Genomic DNA, 24,541 nt, shown 5'->3' with positions numbered 1-24,541 from the left:
AAGTAGTATTTCAGGATTTGTGTAAAGTACTTAAAAAATTATTTACAGATCTATTTATGTTTATCATTTCATTAAACCATTATTTTTTATAACTACTAACTGTGTATGACAATTACTACTGTAATGGTAAAACAAAATTACCATCAGAGATAACTTTAGTATATTTAACAATTTATAACCTTTTAGAATACACCGAGCAATAGGCAACTATTTCTGTGTTATTATTGTTACAAGAAACTAGATCAGGCATGCAGTAGCTGTCACGCAATTTTGTGTACATCCGATTGATACTGCCTTGCTCGGTATCTGTTTTGTTTCCTTCAGGCCTCAGTGTGAAGAAGACAGATATTATGTATATCATGGTTAAAAAAAAAAATATACATATGTTTATTTTATTTGGTTTGACTGGGGCCAGAGCCAAACCAGATTTTCGACCTACTCAGGCAAGGGGCCGTCATGTCATGGTATCCCGATAATTTAACAGAAGTTATATTTATAGAATTCATTTAATCATAAACTAATATATTTAGCTAAACCAATGAGACCTTTAAACAAAAAGTCTTTTTAGAATATTTAAGATCATAAAAAGTAAAAGAAGAAACGAATCAAATTTTGATCATCACTTTATTATAAATGTAAAAGTATTAAAAAATTTAAGAAATCTTGAGTTATTAGAAATAATGTTGTGCATTATCAGTCTGATAAAGGATATTGAGAGATTGATACTTTAAAATTCTTACAAATAAAATTTATTTATGTTCAGTGTCTTGTTCACAAAATAAGTTAAGTTGTCTTAAGTTCACAAAATAATAAATACTTGTTGAGCAAGTTTATTTGTTGTAATTTCTTTTACATTGAAGTAAAATTTGAAGAAAAAAATTTAACTTTGAAGAAAAAAATTTAACTGCTTTCTCATGATTTTATTTTTTAAAGTTGCAAAAAAATTTCAACTCAACACTAAAGTCGTTAAATATAATAACATGTGTTGGTTTCAAAAATAGTACTGTGCATACTATATTAACTATTATTACTTCAATTTGTCTGAAAGCTGTAGCAGGAGAAAAAACATTAATTATTGATCCAACAATTCTAAACTAACTGCACGGGAACTGTGCTAAATGTATTTCATAGACTGAATATAATCAGTCTGAGCATAGCATACTTGTTAGAAACACGTGTTTATATTAAAAAAAAAAAACGCACTGACCAAGAAATAGATAAATATATAGCAGTGCTTCTGCTCTCATAGTTTATTTCAAGTGTTTTATCATTTTTTATTGTCTTACGCATTACTAAATTTTTAATCTTAATTTATTTTCCATTACTAAAGCAGATTAGCAATTATAATACAATCTATGATTTTATCAATTTATAAACTTTACATTTTTATTTTAATAGCAACTTTGTTTTTTCTTCAGATGTCCTTATCAGGGATGTTGTAACATGCATCCTTTGTCACTCTCGGATTTAATACCTGATCAGCTAGCTTTGCAGCAACTTCACAAAGAGTCACATTGAGCACTATAAGTTATAGAATTCTTTTTTAATCCTATTTGAATAATTTATAATATTTAATTTTTGTATTAATTGTTTGTTTTGTTTAAATCTTGTGTTTTAATTTTTGTGTTTTTAATCCTATTTGAATAATTTATAATATTTAATTTTTGTATTAATTGTTTGTTTTGTTTAAATCTTGTGTTTAATTTTTGTGTTTTAATCTTTAAATCATACTATTGTTTATTAGTTAAAATAATACAATTCCTTTGCTTTTGCATCGTATCCACTTTCTTTTCATTAATACAAGATAAAAGTAAGAGAGCTAGAAAAGTGTAATGCACCTTTCAAGAATTTTTTGTAATTAACTTTCTTTTTAATATTTTGAAAGTGTGTGCAATTTCAGCTCAGATGATTGTAATCATTAAAAAAATTATAATTTTCAGTAACTCCAACCATTTCTTAAAAATTAGTTAACCTGTTTCATGGGAAAAATCAAAAGCATAACATAACCTTCTCAGCTTTTGATGTAATAAAATATAAATTATAACGTACTGAATATCTTACAAATTACAATATTTTATTTAATTGTTAATAGAATTTAAAAAAAAGTATTTGACAAACCTATTTCATAATAGCACATGTTGTGTTAGTCAGCCAATACACTTCATATGTTTTGTTTGCTTTGTTTTCATTTCAAAACATGCGATTGCTTTTTAAACTTTATTCATGAACATACATTTAATCCCAAAAAGATACTGAAAATTATGTTTTAATAGTAAAATAATTTTTCTAATTTGGAATTAATTAAGAAATAAAAGTAACTAAAATTAATCTATTAAAACTACTGAAAAATATTTGTTAAAACAAAGTTTCTTTAGAAAAAAAAATCTAAAGATTATTTTTGATTGTTTTCTAATCATATCAATAAATGTATTATCTAATGGCTGTTATTATTATTATTATTATTATTATTGAAACAATAATCTCAATCACATTTAAAACAAAAAGAATGAAATATAAACAAGTTTTTGACTCTCATTATTAAAGTCAACACACTACCAATGTCTGTGCATAAGTTATTTGTTATTGGTCAATTTTGTTGTAAGGAACATAAATTGATTTTGATGCAATACTGAAACAAATAATGGAATATAATATGTAAAACCAATCAATTTAGAAAACAGCAATACACTAAGATCATGGCTGTAAGTAATTATCCTGTTTAATTTCTGTTAATGCTCTTGATTCATGAATTACAACAGCGAAATCAACACCCTGTAACAAAAAGAAAAAAACAAAACTGATTAAAAAATTTGAAGGTATAGGAAGCTACATTAAAAATAAGAAAACTTTATTAAATAATAAAACTGACAAAACATAGAATTGATGCTGAACTTTTATATAAATATATATTTCAATTTATCAATTTTCATTCGATGATGAGTAGTTAGTATAATAACCATTAATATAATTATAAAATACTCTTTAAAAAACAATAAAACCATGATTGTTTAAAAAAATCTATACTTTGTTAGACACATTCTGAACAAACTTTTTGTTTTTTGAAATTAAACAAACTTTTTGTTTTGTAAAATTATTAAGGAATTAAGGAGAAAGAAATTTATTACGATTCCAGATTATTAATTTTCTTGTTGTGTTTCATAGATTACATCATGATCCAGCACACTACTAATATTATAATTCCTTTTTTTAAATGAAACTGTACCAGCAAGCCTCCCAATGGAACTACTAACTTTTCTCCCCCACCACAGGCTAGCGATACCAAAAACTGAATATAAAGACAAGATCATAACTCAAGTGAATGCATTCCCTTTGCTCTGATATCATCATATTCAACTCACTCTTATGCGACAATGACAAGACAATGAGAATTTTCACACACAAATAGAAAATGTTTACCTAGGGTATTAAAACTTTACAACATAAATATAAACATGTGTAATACACAAATCTTTTTTTCTGATGTAGAGTTACTCATACTCTATAAATATCTCTGTATAGAATACAGTGTTTTACTAAATATTATTTAGTAATAATGATATAAATAATAATATTGCTTCGCATACTATTACCTTGCTTAGTAAAAAAAGATATTCTTCATTTTCAACTAATTAAACAAAAATGATCATATCCAGGCAAACTGAGCCATTTTCATAATGTAATTTAAATTATTGTTACCTACATGGAAAACTCCAAATCTAAGTTTTACTCATCTGAAAAAGGTTATCATCTAAGTTATCTAAAACCTAGATAATAAACTAACAGATTTCATTGTTTACACTGATCCTCTTATATTGATAGTTTTGGCCAAAGTTAGGTTTCTTATTTCTATTGAATTGTTAATAATAATTTACTAGTAATAGAAATTATTAATCCTATTAGTGAAGGAAGTGAAAACATGCCAAAGCTATCATATACTGCATAATTTTTACAATCCTCTTCAATAATTTCAGCCATCTTTCAGCTGTAATCAACTGATTTTTTGATTTGAACAAATTAGATATTTTGTTCACCATAAAAAGTTTTAAGATTTTATCTAGTAAAAACGTAATTTGATAAAGTGATATTTAAGAACTAGTAATGATTAAAAAACTTTAATGGCCACCATTTCAGAATTTTTAAACTTATTTTTTAGAGTTCATACCACATTAACATTTTTCAATCCTTTTTTAAAATATACATTTTTACTGACAAAACAGAAATTGTCACACAGAGGAAAAATAAGATAGGGTACCTATCATACTTTATGAAATTTTTTGTTTACTTTGATATTCCAAATCATTCCCTTAAGTCCAGGGACTTTGATTTTTTAAAGTACAGTACTTATATTCAGATAAATAAACTGTTGTTAAAATTAAAATTTATTTTAAAAACAAATCAACAAGACTTAAATAAAAATTTATCTACAAGTATTTAAGTTTTTTTAAAGATAAATTCAGCCCTCCAAATTTTTGTTTCTTTTTACACTCACTGAAAGTCTTATAAATATTCTCAGTGAGGAGTATAACTTTTTATTGCTGCACAACACACATCAGGAATTTTTCTCAAGTATACTACTCAAACAAGTTATTTTTCTTAATTCAAGTAAAAGTATTACTATGCTTAAATTGAACTTGCTTTAAATAAGGAAAACATTATATTTCAGTTCAATTAGATTACTAATAAATTATACTTTAAAAAGATACCTCAAATTTTGTTAGACAACGGTTTTTTTTCCATTTGGTAAACCGCGAGTCTCGAATATGTCATTTTATTCATTTTTTTAATGTACCTTTATGAATCACATCACTAGGTAGCAGTACTTGATAATAGTGGGTAGCATACAAAAATTTGATAATGTACTTAATATAATACGATTTAATAGAAAATATACTACAGCTTGTTTTAATAGTAAATGTTATTATGTAAATGAAAGTACTGAAGGTGAAACAATATTTTAATTCCCATCACTTCTTTAAAAAAAAAATAAAAGTATTAGTTTACGAGATTATATTAGTTTTATTAAAAAAGGAATAAATAGAAGAGAAATAAATATGATTTTTAAAATAGAATTTAACGATAAAAGTCAAGGGTTACATTTACAAAGTAATAAGTGCAATATCACATCACAAATTTTTCATTCGTAAAGCTCATTATACTAGTTTTATTAAAAAAGGTAAAATACAGTATGAAGTGAATGAAATGGCTATCAACAAAGATAATTGGCCATGAAATTCGATTTGTTTGTTCTAAGGCAATAAATTTTAATAATAAATTCCTAAGATAACAATCAGTAATTCATAAAAAGAATAATCATCTATTCTGTAATACAAATAAAACTGTTTTTAACAAAACTATACTGATATCAAAAAAGGGAAGACACTAATTTCTATTATCAAAATCTGTTATCAAGTTAGAATTTTCTTTTAAAAAAATACATGTTTAATATATGTAATAGACAATAGATATACAAGGTTTATTTTTTTCAAGGTCCGATTGGTCGCGAAATAAAACCCTGCGCAAAAATCTGATTAACCTTTGCAGAGCATCTCTAGCATGGCCTTCAATCACGCTGCATCACATTGTTTAGTTCTGAACACTCAGCTAGCACGTAAACATGTTTACAACAATAGCATTTTCCACCAAGTGTGAAGTGCGTGCAGTAATTCAATTTCTTCAGGCTGAGGGTGTAATGCAGCTGAAATTCATTGATGAATAAGTAATGTGTACGGCGAAACTTCAATGAGTGACAACAAAGTGTGACAATGGTGCAGGAACTTTAAAGCAGGACGTGCAGATGTTCATGATGCAGGCGGTCAGGGAAGGAAGCGAGTGTCAACTGATGATCTCATTGAGCGAGTTGATGAGGCAATTCGAGAAAATCGTCAGTTCACAATTTCTGTATTAAGTGATTCATTTCCTGAAATTTCAAGGTCATCTCTACACCATTGTGAGTGAGAGACTTCAGTACCACAAACTGTGTGCGAGATGGGTTTCCAACATGCTGTCCGACCATCACAAAACAATGAGAATGGTAGTCTCCCTAATGTTTCACCAGTGCTACCACAATGAAGGAGAAGATTTTTTGAACAAAATTGTCACAGGGGATGAGACATGGGTCCATTTTGAAACTGAAGAAACAAAAGAACAATCCAAACAGTGGATGAATTCTCATTCTCCCAGTAAACCAAAGAAGTTCAAGCAAACCTTCTCCAACAGAAAGTGTATGGCTACTGAGTTCTGGGACCGGAATGGAGTTCTCTTGGTGGAATTCATGGAACGTGGCACGACCATCACTGCAACCTCATACTGCGTGACTCTTCAATGTCTACAAAGGGCAATTCAGAATAAGCGGAGAGGAATGTTGTCATCAGGCATTGTCTTTCTTCATGACAATGCTCGGCCGCACACTGCAGCTGTAACAAAGAAGCTCCTGCAGTGTTTTCGTTTGGAAGTGTTTGATCACCCATCATACATCCCGGACTTGGCTACATCAGATTTTCACCTCTTTGCTCACATGAAACACTGGCTAGGAGGACAACATTTTGGCGAAGACATCGAGCTGCAGACCAGCGTAGAAACATGGCCGAAAACACAGGCGGCTCTGTTCTATGATGAGGAAAGTTGGTACCACGCTACAACAAATGTCTAAATCGCAGTGGCGACTATGTAGAGAGGTAGTGTAACTATGTAAGTACTTGTTACAAATAAAAAATTTAGTATTTTCACTGTGGTTTTAATTTCGTGACCGATCGGACCTTGAAAAAAATAACCCTCGTACAGTAAAGATAATAAATAAACAATGTTTAAGTGTTCCATATAATAAGCAAAAAAAATTAAAATTTGTTACAAAATTCTTACCAGCCTGATTTTATTTGTAAGTAATACATATCACATTTACAGAAATAATACAATTCTTATGATTATTTGTTTTTAATAAATGAAATCAGGCCGCTAAAGGCCTCATAAAACAAATTTTTCTTTTTTCGTTTTTTGAGCAGAAGATATCATATTTGCAAGTCTCTTACTGTACTATTTACAACTTCATTGTAATTTTTTTGGATATGTATTATTGTTTTATTTAGTTATTCTTTAAAAATAAAACTACATAGACACAAACAATTACAGCTACAAATAACAATAACACCTACAAATATTACATTTAAAACATGTTATCATTAATAAAGAATATGCTTAAAATATGACTAGTTGTATTTTAATTAAATATCCATGAATCAGTGTTATGATGTAAAAAATCTATATGGACAACACATGACTTCCTTGTATGCCTATTAAATTTACACTTTTTTTATAAATGAAAAGTACATAAAATTTTATTTTATTAATAACTTATGATATTTTTTATTTTTTTTTATTGTTATTATTGAATTATTTATAGTAAAAATAAGTTTACAATCAAAGGTTAACAATTATTAATAAATCAATATATTTAAATTTAAAAAAAAGGAGATGAAGTTGGATTTGACCGACGTGCCTTCCCCTTGTAAGTCCAAATATTTCATTAATTTAAATTTTATTTGGCTATAACTCTGAAACCATTGAAAATAAGTACCACTTATGACATATCATTGAAAAACTCTCAATGGGAGCTGATTACTGCAGTTAACAAAAAGTACAAATCCAAATTTTTTGGACACTTGGTCCAGTTGATTGCAATCAAAAGGAGGGGAGGTGCACAACTAGATGTTATAAGTCTCATATCCAAAATTAAAAACATTCTACGGCTAATATTTTTTAAGTTATGGGAGATACATACACACACATGTATGTACATATACAGACGTTATGCCGAAACTAGTCAAAATGGATATGTCTGTTGAAATCTGAAAACCGAGAAATCTCACTATCACAATACTTCCTTTACTTCATACAAGGAAGTAAAAATGATAAAATTAAACATGAACGAGAACTTTTGATATCTTTTGGTGCATGTATAATTTCGACTGATCATCTACATTTGGTAATCAGAACAGAAAACTATTTTTATAGTAACAATTTAAAAGTGATTAATATAACAATTCACCAAGAAACAACTGGAAGAAACATTAAATAAAAAGAAATAGTCTTTACAACTTTTTTGTACTTTGTTCACACTAAAGTGAATGCCTCATTACATTAAATGTAAACATATCATATTGTATAAATATTTTTTGTTGTCCATTAACTTTTAAGGGCACGGATGATTAACAAAATTATGACAAGAATAAGTTTCATCTTTTTATTTTTGGGGCATGCAAATAAATTAAATAAGCTGTTTTTCAATGGCCTGATTCTAGATTTATTAAAAATACCAAAAATGATGCAGTAAAATTTTCAATTTACATATTTATTTAGCTTACAATTTGGTTTGTGACAGTCAGTTATGCAAATGCCTTGTATATGAACATACAGACACTAACTCAATTGAACTTAAGAAAAAAGTAATAGTTTCTTACACTTGATTTTTAAGAAATATGTTTTTATTTTTTTTGATGGTAGAAAAAGAAAAAACTAAAATAGTAAAAGAAGAAAATAAATTAAAAAATTACCTGTCTATGTTCTGTAAACAAAAAGATTTTTACATAAGATTAATGACAGATTAAATAAAGTACCTGATGTTTGGCAGCTCGTATAAATCCTTCATTGGCAGTTGCAGTCAGGGCTTTATGATGATAACCAGTACCAAAAATCACTAAAGATCTTGATTTAATTTTTCCACCTAGCCTTAACTCAGAAAATGGTACATCTGATACAACTTTAACATGAGACAAAAGTTTTTCAGTTCTTTCCTTCTCATTTGGACCACCAATTATTTCAACAATTTTACTAAAACTTTTATAGGCAGTATCACAACAAATTAAATTTTTACCTGAAAAATATTCACATTTAAAGATTACTACAATATTTGGAAAAAAATACAAGTATAAATTATACAAATAACTTACATTAAAATATTTTGTATAATTATAATCAATACTACTATACTCATACTATTAGTATTATATTCATCTCTATAGCAAAATAGTAATGTTTCTGCATCTCAAAGTAGTAGCAGTAGTACTATTTTCATCTAGATGATTCTAGGTTTTAACCATACTTAGCTTGGAATTGTTCACATTCTATAAAATTAATTTCTATCATAAGAAAAGGTTATCCAGTATTGGGTGAGTAAGCCTGTGGTTTACAAAGTTAACAAAATAATAAACAATATTAAAATGTTTATAAATTACTAAAAAAAAAAACCTATAGTAATTGATAAATACCTAACTCTATCGGGCAAAAATATGCTGCACTATATAAAAGAACTACTGATAACATACTATTGCTACAAATACATTAGGTAATGTAAACTAAACATTACACAAATTTTAATTAAAAGGTATAGAACCTGGGAACTTTTACATAATCAGTAATACACACAATATGTAAATGTATGCATATATGTATACAAAATTACTACTACATTAGTATAATAAAATTATTTATTTTCACTATTTCTTGCCATGTCTTTTATTTATTAGATTATTCATTTGAAATATCTTTGAGAAAATATACATTTTATAAATTGTTATATTTTTTAAACATAAACAATATTGGCTAACCAAACAACTTTAATCATTTATATTTCCCAATACTCAACAATATTACTCATATGGAAATTCCATTTATGAGAATATTAAAAAAAATATCTAGATGTCAATTACATAAGGTCTGATCAAAAAATAACTGAACTTTGATAAAAAAATAGTTTATTTAATATTTAAACCATTGTATAATTAAGTTCAAAAGTACTCTTCTCTCCTTCTACACATTTTTTCAAATATCCCTTCCACTTTGAAAAACTGCTCTGGAATGCCCTTTTAAAAACAACTTTTAGGATGTATTGTGAATTTTCCTTCATGGACTCTGTTATCTCAAATGTCTCTTTAATGGCAATTTTAATTTTGGGGATAAAAAAAAATTCAACAGGGGTTTGTCAGGTAAATACAGTGGGTGAAGGATAACACAGAGCAACTTATCTGTAAAAAAAAAGAGCTCATGAATTAGCAATGATGTACAGACTGACACATTCTCATGGTAAAGGAAATACAAGTTGCCATGCCAAAATTCTCTTTTCTTCTTCCTCACATTTTTGCAGCATCATCTGATGATTTCTAGATATTTTTGTCAGTTGACCATCTATTCTACAAGTAGAAACTCATAGTAAATAACGCTTTTAATATCAAAAAAAAGAAAAATGTGAACATCACCTTTGTGCTTGAATGGGTTTTGCTAGCATGCCTTTTTCAGTCTCAGTCACAATTCTCTGTCCCACTGTGTTGACAGAGATTTTATTTCCACATCATACTTATACAACCATGTCTCACTGCTGACTATTATTTACTGATAAAAAGGTTTCATCATTTGCATAATTCAAAAGTGCCTGATAGATCATTAATGATTATTGTCTTTCTGCTCTTATGTCAAGCGTTTCTAAAGGATTTTGCCAGCAACACAATGCATTTTTCAATTAAGATTTTGTGACATAAAGCCATTGAATTCCAGTCTCTTCGCTACCTGGGAAACTGTTCAAAATCTATTTGACTTCACTAAATCAGGCAATGTAGGAAGGATATGTGTGTTGACATAAATAGTCTTCTTGGATGAGCAATGCCTTCAGTAGATTCTTGATCACTTTCTGAATTTCTGAACCATTTTGAAGTATTACGTGCAGCTCAGACAGTCCCCTTAAACCTCTTGAATCATTTTGTTTTGGTAAAAGTCACTCATCACAAAGATCACTGAAAAATCAAACCAAAGCATTTCTACACCTTGTGCAAATTAACTAAAATAATATTATTTTTGTAATATAAATGGTTTATTTTTTTATAGTGAGTAATATATTACTCTCTATTATATTTCTTTAAAATAAGTAAAATAATTTACATTACAATAAAATTTGGTAGTTAGTATGGCCAAATTTTAATTAAATTTTTCTCAGCTCTTCACACGTGCTGTACTCTTTTTCCCTAAACATGAAACTGGGATTCGTCAAAAAATAATACTTTTCTCCAGCCTTCCTGAGTCCAACTTTTATATTTTCTAGCCCATTCAAATCTTTTTTACATCATGGCAGATGCTAAAGTTTGCTTTTGACTGGTCTACAAGCACTATAACCAGCCTCTAATGAATCGTAGTTACATACTAACCTCTTCAAGATCTTTTTGAAAGTCAAAGGAGTTTTTTTAAAGATCTACTTTATTTTTTTTTATCAAAAACATATAATTTTGTGAAGGAAGTGGTAGCCCTTTTCCTCTGTTAATTTCATTTGCATTTAGGTGATACTAAACCAGTTTAATGATTCTGTTGACTGTACGTAACACATCTTACATTTAGCAGCTACATTTCATTGAATAAAGGAAGTTTTTTTCATATAAAGCAATCAAAACAGCCCTCTTTTTCCTTAGATATTTCATCCATTATTAAAAATTCTCTATTCACACAAACAAAAATATACAAAAAATCTAACAAAATGATAAAATAACCAGGAAAAAAGAACTGAGCACTTACTGAACTACAAACGTCTCAAAACTTTTTAAATATAATCAGCTGATATTTGGAGAGAAACATCTGAAAGCAGGTTGATCAACAACAAAATACAAAAATTTGTACTTGTTTCAATTAATCTGTACAAAGTTGTATTTTGAAAAAATGCTACACAAAAACTAATTGTAATAAACATGGATAATGAGGGATTATGTGTTAGTCATTATGGTATGCAGTTATGTTAACCAAATATCTTAAAATATATCTATAAGCACCAGAGTAATAGAAATTAGGTTATTTTTTAACAGACCTCATATTTAAAAAAACCTGTTAAAATTAATAAAAAGTTACAGATATAAAGAAAAAAACAGGTGGGTAAAAAAAATAAATCATGAAATATGAAATATTACACCTGAAGTTAACATTATAAATGGATTTATGAAAATTAGTCATTTTTTTGGACCCAAAAAATGTATCAGTTCACTATTATCATTCATTTTGCATGACAGTTTACTCAAAACAACAGTTAGAGTAAATTTTTTTTTTAAGTACATCAATAGTGAAATTTTATACATGATATGTTGACTAGGGTATTATACAGTTATGAGTGAACTTGTAACATGAGGAGCAAAAAATAGAGTACAATACCACATCTCCAACATGCTAGTTTGGCTTGTACATTATATACTATATACAGCAGAAATATTTTACATATGACATGCACGTTTACTTTCTCTCCTTTATTTGTATACTTTGATTTATACTTATCAAAATCATCAAGGAAAGTAACAAAAAACACCACACAAAAATTTCTGTCACAGGTTTTTATGCACAAACTGCATTTATTAAATCTAAAAAATCATTCTAATCTATTTTTTTCTTCATTCTAACAGAATATGTCAAAACTTAATTCATACAAACTAATTAGCTTTAAAATAATCATTTATCTTTGTTGTTTAATAATCTTATACCTGTAATAATCAAAACAGTTTTGTAGTTTATTCAAGTACTCCACAAATTCATCACTTACATTATTAGTCTCCCAACTTCGTTAATTTTTTAAAACATTCTTTGGCATCATTCATTGATACAACTGGGAGAGTAGTAGATTCATTTTCAGTTTCAGCTTTGCTACCACCTGCAAGACTATAAGTTACCTCAGTAATAATATTTTCATTAGTTGGAATTTCTGTAGTATATATTTCCTCATCGGCTGTTGTGTAGTCATCTACTGAGTATTCTTGAAAGGCTGATTTTTTTGTTGAGTTAAGAGTTTGAATCCATTCTGAGAGTGGTATATCATCTTCATCATGGTAATCTTCCATCGAAATATGGTGTGGAATGAGACCATATTTTTCATCATTCATTAGAAATGAATTGGAGTTAATAGAGAACACCACTTTTTTAAAAATAAACTGTACAGTTTGTTTTAGGAAGAAACACTAAAATGAAAACGCATTCACTGACACGACTACAGTATTACTGTACTGTATTTGGCTACTGGGTATCTGATCAATCACTTTAACGCAATACTGTTTGTTTAACTGATTCTATGGTACAGCACTGTATTTTTAAACTGAAAATTATGACTAGTGAATTTACCAGTGGGAGTAGGACAGGTAAAATTTATCTTTAACCAGGCAACTCTCCAGACATTCACTTAAATTGTTTAAAATGTGCTACAGAGTTCGATAAACCTGTTTGGGCGGTTTTGATAGAACATTGTTTGGCCCCAGTCTTTCCTAAAGTTTGCAAACAGAAAAACCTGAGTAATTAAAATAACTATAGCCTTTGTAATATCACAATCGAACTTGTATTGTGCGTACTTTTTTCTTTTTCTGTTTAGCCTCCAGAACCACTGTAAGGTATTACTTCAGAGGATGATATGTATGAATGTAAATGAACTGTAGTCTTGTACACTCAGGTCGACTGTTTCTGAGATATGTGGTTAATTGAAACCCAACCACCAAAGAACACCAGTATCCACAATCTAGTATTCAAATCTGTACAAAAGTAACTGTGTGTACTGTACAATGTCCTGTTACAAACCTTTTGTTCACCCTTCAGACCTGACCTGAACAATCCTAAGATAAAATAGTACAAGTAATAGTAAAAAATAATAGTAGTAGTAAGATAATATACTTGTTACTTAAAACAACTGAAAAGATCTGCCATCCTAACAAAATGAACATAATGTAAGGACTATAAATCATCTGCCATCCATGTAAAATCTTTAGGGGTAGAATGATGATGGTTGAATTAGTTACACATTCCAGGTTAAGTATTTTGTAAATAAAATGTGGCTACCTTGATAAATTGATTATCATTCAAGAACATGATGAGCAATCTTGAACATGCTATTACCACACAATACTTGCGTATAATAAAATACAGTAGATATTCCAAGTACATGGTATCAGGTATGATTTGAATAAATAATAATGAAAAGATTCTTATTAAAGATACATTAAAAAAAAAAAAATACATTAAAAAAGATACATTAAAAAAAGGTAAAAGAAAACAAATAAGATACATCATTTGCATACTTTAACCACTACTACGAGGTTTATTTTTTTTCAAGGTCCGATCGGTCGGGAAATAAAAACCTGTGTAAAAATCAGATGAACCTTTGCGCATATGTGTTGCGCACCGTCTCTAGTATGGCCTTCAATCACGCCGTCTCACTTAGTTTATTTCTGAACATACAGCTAGCACGTAAACATTCTACAACAATAGCATCTCCCACCAAGTGTGAAGTGGGTGCAGTAATGCGATTTCTTCAGGCTGAGGGATGTAATGCAGCTGAAATTCATAGACGAATAAATAATGTGTATGGTGAAACTTCAATAAGTGACAGCAAAGTGCGACAATGGCGCAGGAACTTTAAAGCAGGACGAACAGATATTCATGATAAAGGCGGTCAGGGAAGGAAGCGAGTGTCAACCAATGATCTTGTTGAGCAAGTGTGGATGAGGCAATTCGAGAAAATCGTCATTTCACAATTTCTGTATTGAGTGATTCGTTTCCTGAAATTTCAAGGTCAGCTCTACACCATTGTGAGTGACAGACTTCAGTACCGCAAACTGTGTGCGAGATGGCTTCCCAAGATGCTGTCCGACCATCACAAAACAATGAGAATGGTCGCCTTCCTAACATTTCATCAGCGGTACCACAATGAAGGAGAAGATTTATTTAACAAAATTGTCACAGGGGACGAAACATGGGTCCATTTTGAAACTGAAGAAACAAAAGAACAATCCAAACAGTGGATGAATTCTCATTCTCCCAGTAAACCAAAGAAGTTCAAGCGAACCTTCTCCAACAGAAAGTGCATGGCTACTGAGTTCTGGGACCGGAATGGAGTTCTCTTGGTGGAATTTATGGAATGTGGCACGACATCACTGCAGCCTCATACTGCGTGACTCTTCAACATCTACGAAGGACAATTCAGAATAAGCGGAGAGGAATGTTGTCATCAGGCATTGTCTTTCTCCATGACATGCTCGGCTGCACACTACAGTTGTAACAAAGAAGCTCCTGCAGCGTTTGATCACCCCCAAGTCCTAGCCAACCAGGACTTGGCTCCACCTGATTTTCACCTCTTTGCTCACATGAAACGCTGGCTAGGAGGACAACATTTTGGCACAGACATCGAGCTGCAGACCAGCGTAAAAACATGGCTGAAAACACAGACAGCTCTGTTCTATGATGAGGGTATTGGAAAGTTGGTACCACGCTACGACAAATGTCTAAATCGCAGTGGCGACTATGTAGAGAGATAGCGTAACTATGTAATAACTTGTTACAAATAAAATTTTTTTTTATTTTCACTGTGGTTTTAATTTCGTGACTGATCAGACCTAGAAAAAAAATAACCCTCATATAATAAAATTAAAGTAACATGTTTTAAACAATAACTTCATTAAATGCCATGACTGAATTTCGGCTAGTTTTACACCTTCAGAAAACAAAACTCTTATCATAGCATGTTGTTCTTCCACTGTACACATTTCAAGCAGAGCCATCAATTTAAATTAAGAGGTTATAATAATCAAGACGTTTTGAAACAGATGATATTTTCTGTTAGGGTGCTAACTTGGAAGGCAGACAGTTCCAGTTTATTTAAGTAGTTTTCAACTGTTGCAATCTGTCTCTAATAGCGAAAGACCTTTATGCTTCATAGCAGATTTCTTGTAATAATTTTTTGGGGGTTAAATCCAACATAAGGTTGACATTTTTATGTAAATATAATTCAAAAATACTGAAATTACAAAACTTACCAATGATACATTTTTAACTTTGAAGAAGTCACATGACTTTTCCATGGTATGCATGTGTATGTGTGCATACAAACACATCAACACACAAAGAAGTGTTGTATCATCACCTGGTACTATCACTGTTTAAAAATGGGCTTTTATATTTCTTTCTCAACAGGTTCTTTTTCTACAATTATTGTGAAATATTAAAATATTAAAATAATTTCAGTTTATTTTATAGATTAATACCAACAATTCAATAACACCAAGCAGAAAAATTCACAAAAGTACACATTAAATTGTAAATCTGAATTCACAATTTAGTCTTAATTCAATGTATATAATATGCTCACATAAAAAATCATTTTAGCGACAGATTTACACTTACCAAAAATAATTTCATCTAAGATAGGTTTAACAGGTCGTTTTCTTTCCCATTCTGCCTGCTGATTAAGCAGTGGTTCTCTGAATATCCAATTAGAACCACCATTAGTTAGAGCAGAAACATACGCAATCATAGTAGATACATCTAAATTAATGGTAGTTATGTCTGGCCTAAGAATATTATGAGTAAGAAAAATATCAATTAGCATTACTAGAAATAAATTTAATCTAAAAATAAGAAAACTTCTTCATGCTTAATTCTTATCATTACACAATTAAAATTAAATTAACTTGCCACTCCAAATAAATCACACACCACAGATACTTGAAATCAACTATGTTTAATTCAGTGTTTTCTAAAATAACTTTTCAGAAGTTAACTACATACAATCTTTAAATTGTTTATGAGTGGCATTAGCACGGCGATCTCTTTTAGAGTCTACTTACAATTAATAATTTATTTAAGTTCATCATGTGTTCTTTTGGCGCGTTTGATCAATAATTTTATTTTCATAAATGAAGTACAGGCCAATCTTTTTTTTTATTTATTTTTAGTTTCATTTCAATAATTTTGTTTTTAAATTAGTTCAAAATTATGTTTCATAGTATTATATTGAAAATCAATGCTTTAAAATGTAAATGGATAATTAACTGTCTTAAAACCAATCTTTGCATGCAAACGGTTCTTGTTTCTTGGCATCCTTCACCATACCAAGAATACTTTTTTTTTATTTCCTTTTAATTAAAAAGATTTTACTTTTACTTTCCTGGCTGTGTAAGGTGTACGACTGTATAAACCTTATGCTAAGTGTAATAGAGTGTAATACACCATACAAGGGAAAATATGCTAATCATAGTTTTTTGTAGATCTTGACATTTCATGATCCTTTTAATTAAAAAAAATGCAGTTTTAGCATTGAAATTGAATTCCAGAAAGTTTTCATACATAAGTATATTTATTTTGCTTGATATCTTCAGACTGGAAAGACTGATCTGGATGAAATTTGGTGTGATGATTTCTGTATATGGTGTGTTGCCACTTAATCTTTGCCATTTAACTGGTCCTTAACCAGTTATAACACCACGGGCCAGTAACTCAAAATTTTAATCAAATAGTTGAATATTTTTATATAATTTCTTACTTGCATAATTATACACTGTATGTTCCACTTAATTTTTCACCTAAAAAGTACCCTCGATAGCCAGAGTTCCCAACTTTGCCAGGAACCGGTATTTTTTCTTTTTTTAGAAAATTAATATATCACATCAGCTTACAAGCATAAGCATGTTATTTGATATTCATGTTGTATGAAAAATGCCAAACATGATGGATTAAAATATGGATACATCTGCATTAAACATGAAAAAAATTTCATTGTGACATAGACTAGGTAATTGAAATTGCTTAATTTTTCAACGTTAATTTTCCTACAATTTCACATGATAAATGATAAGTTACTAATCACATTGATAATCACTAATGATAAATTATAACCACATGATAAATTTCATATGAGAAATAAAAATCAAGTTTTTTGTACAATGTAATTTAAAATAATGAATGCATTAAAAAAAATTATAAATGTTGCTTTTTAAATGCATAAATATAATAATTAATCATGATTTATAAAAATAACAGATGTCTCTACATATATCAATCTGAAGATTCAAATAATTCATCAACATAGTGACCACTGTGCCAATTAAACTCAAAAAACAACAACTTAACCACCAAACCCAGTAAGAGAAAAACCTAAAAAGACTAATACCAATAGTTGACTTTTGCAGGATCCTGCATCATCAGTCAGTATATAATTCTACACTTACATCAACAAATAACAAACATTAAAAAGAAATAAAAATTTAGCAAACATAAACCCTAACAACCACAAAACTGCTACAACCCACAATGTCTTTAATTAAAACATCATCTTCAAAAACAATCTGTTGGTTAATCATTTCAAACTCTTGTAAAAATTTATAAATATATTTTTCAAGTATACTCATTTTTTGAATTGTTACAAATTTCCAAAATTTCTAAGTTATTTTTATAATCAGTAATACTATGCTTACATTGCAACAAATAGTCAGCCATATTATATACACCTCCTCTTTCTGTTTCTGTAAGCACTGTAATGTTCCATAATTTTTTTTTTTAAAAGATCTGTTAATTTTACCAATATAAATCTTATTGTATTCATTACATTTAATCCTATATATTCCCATAAAATCCTCTCAACCACCACTTACTACTCTCTTTTTTCTGTTTAGCTTCCAGAACCACCATAGGGTATTACTTCAGCGGATGAATGAGGAGAATATGTACGAATGTAAGTGAAGTGTAGTCTTGTACAGTCTCAGTCGACTACTTCTGAGGTGTGTAGTTAATTGAAACCCAATCACCAAAGAATGCCGGTATCCACAATCTAGCATTCAAATCCACGTAAAAGCGCCTTTACTAAGATCTGAACCTTAGAACTCTAGAATTTGAAATCAGCTGATTTGCAATGACGAGTTCACCACTAGACCAACCTGGTGGGTTTCTATAATTTCACTATCAAAACCATTAAATACTAATATTTGTTTTATTACACATATTTCTTTCTTGATTTTGTTTTCAGTGTTCATTGTTCAATGTACAAAATAAAATCAAGTTTTTACATGTACCAATTTTTTGTGACCATGGGTGATTAGACTTTACATGTTTCTAATGCCATTCATTGTGGATTTTCTGTGAAATTTAGGGAATTTTAATTTGACATTTTAAAATTAAAAAAATAAATTCTTCTTTTTTATTGGCTGAACAAATATTTTTTCTATAAATTTTAATATATCTTGTTATCTATTGTGTGTAGAAGTAAAAAGTTAAAATTTACAAAAAACATTACTGAAGACGGACTTATGCCCAAAAGCGCTTTAATGAAAAAAAAGTAAGGTAAGAGTGTTCTTACTATACTTTGCAGAGTGGCTGAATAAGTTTTATATTATATAATTAGCTAGATTTTACATACAGAGGAGATATGGACTACAAAAAGTTTAATTTAAATAAATTAATAATATTACATATATATATTGTGTATATACAATTATATACACACAATTATACCCTTAAATAGACAAAATAGTATCTATTTTTTAACATTTTTTTTTTATACATTCTGAAAGCAAAGATTGAAAATACAGCCTACATAATCATGTTAACATTTATTACAAACAGAATCACACAATTTGTGACCATCACCATGGTGTAAAAAGAAAGATAGTATTGGCTTGCTAACAGAAATACAACAGCTAATAGTATCAGCTCAACAGAAATATTATACAAGTAAAACTGGTTTTATTCAAACTCAATTATTTACACAACAATCAATGTGCATATAGAAAACTATGTAAAACATAGAAAATTTTTAAATATGTCTTTTGTACAAATAATTTTATTACAACTAAATAATCTTATATAATCAATTATTAATAAGTAACCTCACATAAGTAACAAGACGAGGATTAGAGGAAAGGAGAAGTGGTCTCATCTAATAACAAGTACCACCAATGTAACAGCATCTTTTCATTGAAAAAAGAGCATCATAAATATGATAATATGGTCCGCAGTTATTATAGTAAAATGAAATTTTACCCTTTCAAAGAAAAGAAAAACAAAAATAAAAGGAAATACAAGATTAACATGATGAGTTGGTATTGAAAAAAATAATAATTAAAATACATAGCAAAATATATAACATAAATCAATTTGAACTTACTTTGATAGAAGATCAGCCGAACTATCATACACGCAATTATCACAGTCAGATAAACCATCTGAATCACTTTCAGAAAAAAATTCTGTATTTAACTTAAAATTATTTATTTGTTCATAAAAATTCTCTTCAATTTCATTACCTATTATATTTATATTCAACTTACTTAAACTATCAGCTAAAGTTTTTGTCACACCTGATGCAAAGAAAAAATAAACCTGAAAAAAAATGGATATTAATTAATTTCTGCTCTAAATAAGTTTATGTAAAGTACTGTTAAAATTGGGTATTGTTAAATATTGTTATAAGGGTACATAATCTGAAGGATCATGCACCTGGATGATTAATACTTTAAATTACCAACACATAAATTAGTTTTTTGCATGAATTTTTTCTTGTAGTTTTGTACATTTTCATATAAATCCCAATACATCCAGTTCACTTTTAATTTATATAAAAATCTATATAAATACATATACAGGCTGATTCAAAGAAACAGGAAATTTTGAAAGTTGTGTTGGTAGCCGTGGGCGATTGGTACCACTTGATAAGTGGCACCAGCCTCTCTAACCTAACTTGCCATTTAGTTGTCATGGATCCTTGGAGTGGTGCGCAATGTGCATTTGCTATCAAAGCGTTTTACAAAAACAATGACAGTGTGGAGGGAGCACGTAGAGAATTTTATTCTGGGATGGCACGACTGTGTTTCATCAGCACATGCAATTAAAACATGGATATCTAATTTTGAGGAAACTGGTTCGGCAATGAAAAAACCTCCAGGCCATGAGCGAACCGTCCATACACCACAGAATGTTCAACAAGCTTTACAAGATGCTGTCACATGAAGTCCACATCGGTCAATCCGTCATCTCTCAGCATCTTTACAATTGCGTAGTTCAAGTGTTCGAAAAATGTTAGTGAAGGACTTGCAATACCATCCATACAAGTTGCAGATCGTCCAGGAACTGAAACCGAACAATGCAGTTGTGGGAGCACAATTGTGTAATGTAATGCTTCAGAAGATAAATGATAACGAAGAGTTTGTTCACGAACTGTGGATGTCTGACAAAGCGCATTTCCACCTCAGTGGATTTGTTAACAAGCAAAATTTCAGATCTGGGCACAAGAAAATCCTACGCAGCTACACCAGCGTCCTTTGCACAGCCAGAAAGTGACCGTGTGGTGTGCTATGTCATCTTACGGTGTTATAGGCCCTCATTTTTTTGAGGATGACAACAGTCTTGCGATTACAGTGACGTCAGCTCGTTACATAGCCATGCTTGAAACCTTTGTTGTGGAACAACAAAAGAGATTTCCACCGATTCTTAACACAGCCTGGTTTCAACAAGACGGAGCAACGTCACATACTGCACGAATATTGATGGCAGCTGTATGCCGATTGTTTGGACAACGTGTCATTTGACAAAATGATGACATTAGATGGCCTCCCAGATCACCTGATCTCTCAGCTTGCGATTACTTTTTGTGGGGTCACCTTAAAAGCAAAGTGTTCCACAGTAGCAACGGAAGAACTGAAGGCAAAGATCCAAGAAGCAATTGCGGAAATTCCAGTTGAGATGTTACGTCCAACCATGAACAATTTAACAAAGAGACTTCGTGAATGTTTACTTAGAAGAGGAGGTCACCTGCAAGATGTCATCTTTAAAAAATAAACTAAAATGTATGTATCCTAAAATGGCAACATTTGTACAATTACATGAAATAAAATTCATTTTTTCATTAACGTTATTTAATTTTTTTAATTTCCCGTTTCTTTGATCACCTGTATTTTTTTTTTTAAATCTGAAATTATTTTTAATTTATGAAACCAAAGTAAAATAAGAAGAAAAAAATAATTTTATAGGGTAAATTTGATTAAACATACAATCTAATTTTATAATAAACAAACAGAAATAATACTATTTTTTTTAAATTAATTTAAGATTAATTTAATCTTTTCAAGATTATATTAAGACATTCAGATTTAGTTAATTTGATAATAGAAGGTTGAGAGCAGGGTGGAAACTGTAAAAGACAATAATTTTAATTTACAAAATAAAGAGTGAAAAACAAACAATGAAGGGTTAAAAGATTATAATAAAACAGAAAGAAATGGAGAACAGCATCAAACCAGAAAAATCAGTGATGACCATATATTATAGTATAGTTTGGTTATGCAGGATAATTTCCATGACTACTGAAACAAATTTAAAAAAATCTGTTCCCTGTTTTTAAAGTAAATTTCTTCCAGAGTGATATAATATGTGTAAAAATGAATTACCTCATTAAACCCCCACCTAATTCCCTTTCATTGTTGATACTCCTCCATGATAAGATCTTTAATAAAATATAAATAAAAAATTAAATCATACATCAAGAGAATAAAATAGGTTCACCAAACTCCGGGATTTGATCTTCAGGCCCATTTCGGTCACTATTAGGTTTGATGAGGATGCAAACTCTCATAAACCCTTCGATTAATTTAAGAAAAACTGAAATACTGGGAAGTTTAACTGCTGTTTTAAAAAATTGAAAGTCATTAATGTTATCTGGAGGGGGCCATTTGATAATAAATTAACAGAAGCCAAAATACTGCTATAAATGGACATTTTTTGTTAATATAAGTTGTTTTAACTTATATTTTTGTTTTGAGACAAACAAAAAGCTTAACGGTATAAAAATAGGTTTTAACCCAATCAGTCCTTAAGACTCTCATAAGTCTAATTAATCACATCAATAAAAAAAGACACACACATTTTATATTCACATCTTTTCAAAATAATAGAACTTCTGAGGGGCATAATCAAAATCAGTAGTATCAAATTTTGAGTTTTCCCAAAGCTCCAGGCCTCCTTAAATTTTAGATTTGAAAGCCTTACAATGATTACCTAGCCAATGAAATAGATACAGAAATGTAATAATTATGACTACTACTATAGAAAAATAATAGGGATGAGAATTAAAATAATTTCCACAGCGGAATACTAATTTTAAAATCAATTTACTATGAAAGTACACTAAAACAATAATTTTTTTTTTTAAACTGAACAACTAAAATAATCACATGAGTATCATATAACGATATACCATATAACAACAATATACCCCTATAAGTTCAACATGAATACCATATAACATTTTGCAACAAAAATAAAAATAAATTCAAAAAATACAGTACTCTCAAGAAATACACTGAGAACTCCAACCAAAAAATCCATTAAAAGCTAAAATTACTAATAAAAATGAAATACAAAGAAATATAGAAGTTTAAATGTAAACATTATAATACTGTAAGTTAAAAAATGTAAAATATATGAATAATAAAAATGTATATAAGAGCATAATTTCATCTTACCTGTGGCTGTTCAAACATGTAATTATTTTGTTTTGCACATTTAATGTACTGAATGGCATGATCAACAATAGATTTTTGTCCAAACTCTCCACCACCTGCATCCATATAAATAAAATGTTTCATAACATACACTGACAAACTTTAAAATAACTTGCACAATAATTTTTTTCTGTATTCACTGTTACTTCTTAAAAAAATCCATAATATTAATGTCAGTTTATTAATATATAACAATAAAAATAATAAAACTATGTAATTTGTGGACCTACAACACAGAAATAAATAATTTTAGGAGTTTATAAACTTGATATTTTTAAATGCTAAATTTGAAAAAAGTTAGTTTTAAAGCGTATAGACTTTCTTGTTACCAGCAACTTCATCATCATTTATATTTAGGTAAGAAATTATTAAATAAATATATTTTTTAAGCAAAACATGATATTTTGATGGCAAACAATAAACTAGCAAATACATTTATTGTAACAATCATCCAAGGAAAAGTTTAATACATCAGATCTTGCTATGTAATATTTTTGAATATATCATTTATAAAAGATTCCAAATCCCAAATGATAACCCAACATGAATTTATAAGACAATGGTCTACAAAAAATAATTTTATCCAATTCATAGCATAAGATTAGGCAATTTGTAGTAGAGTCTGGGCAGTATCTTTTATTCCAGAGTCTGTTCCATTTTTTCAGGTGTACCATGTCTAACTTGAAGCCCTTGTTATTTTCAATATTTATACTTTATTTTATTGATTGTATTAAGTACTCTGAATTATTACATTTTGAGGATGATACAAAGCTTTTTAAAACTATCTGTTATGTTAATGATCCAGAATTATACAAAGGGACAGACTTATACAAAGGGCAATAGTAAGATTTACTATTGCTGTGATAATAATAAGCTAAATTTTAACATTAAAAAATGTAAATGTATGATAATTGATCATAAAAATCATACTGATTTTTTTTTTACACAGTATACTTTAGTAATAATAATTTCATTATCTTAATTAATTTAATTAACCATATTTGAATGACTGTAAACAAGATTAATAAAAATTTAGGATTCATAATACATAAAAGAATTTTAACAATATATTTATACTTTTCATTGCTTCTTTAGAATACAATTCTGTGATCCAGAATTATTACCAAAATGTAATAATAAGAAGAGGTAAATATTAAAAATTAAAAAATACGACTGTCCAAAAACCATTGCTCTTTAATATAAGTTAATTACATATATAGGATAAT

At 29.0% G+C, this 24,541-nt stretch overlaps 2 protein-coding genes across 2 annotated transcripts in view; one reads left to right on the top strand and one right to left on the bottom strand.

Moving 5' to 3' along the window:
• The window catches only part of LOC142319643 (uncharacterized), a 47,605-nt gene extending 45,826 nt beyond the window's left edge, over positions 1–1,779 (top strand). Inside the window, exon 5 of the mRNA XM_075357164.1 lies at positions 1,419–1,779. Coding sequence (XP_075213279.1) covers positions 1,419–1,518 — 100 coding nt within the window. The 3' untranslated portion in view covers positions 1,519–1,779. The remainder of the gene's footprint in view (positions 1–1,418) is intronic.
• Positions 1,780–2,401: 622 nt separating this feature from the next.
• LOC142319636 (UPF0415 protein C7orf25 homolog) overlaps positions 2,402–24,541 on the bottom strand; it is a 34,299-nt gene continuing 12,159 nt past the window's right edge. The window contains 5 exon segments of the mRNA XM_075357150.1: positions 2,402–2,772; positions 8,610–8,866; positions 16,171–16,337; positions 19,925–20,139; positions 23,277–23,371. Of these exon segments, the coding sequence (XP_075213265.1) occupies positions 2,695–2,772; positions 8,610–8,866; positions 16,171–16,337; positions 19,925–20,139; positions 23,277–23,371 (812 nt within the window). The 3' untranslated portion in view covers positions 2,402–2,694.

This window comes from Lycorma delicatula, chromosome 1, assembly GCF_047948215.1.
Source record: "Lycorma delicatula isolate Av1 chromosome 1, ASM4794821v1, whole genome shotgun sequence".
NCBI lineage: Eukaryota > Metazoa > Arthropoda > Insecta > Hemiptera > Fulgoridae > Lycorma > Lycorma delicatula.
Note: the sequence above shows the minus strand (reverse complement) of the source record. Positions and strands in the feature narration are given on the sequence as shown.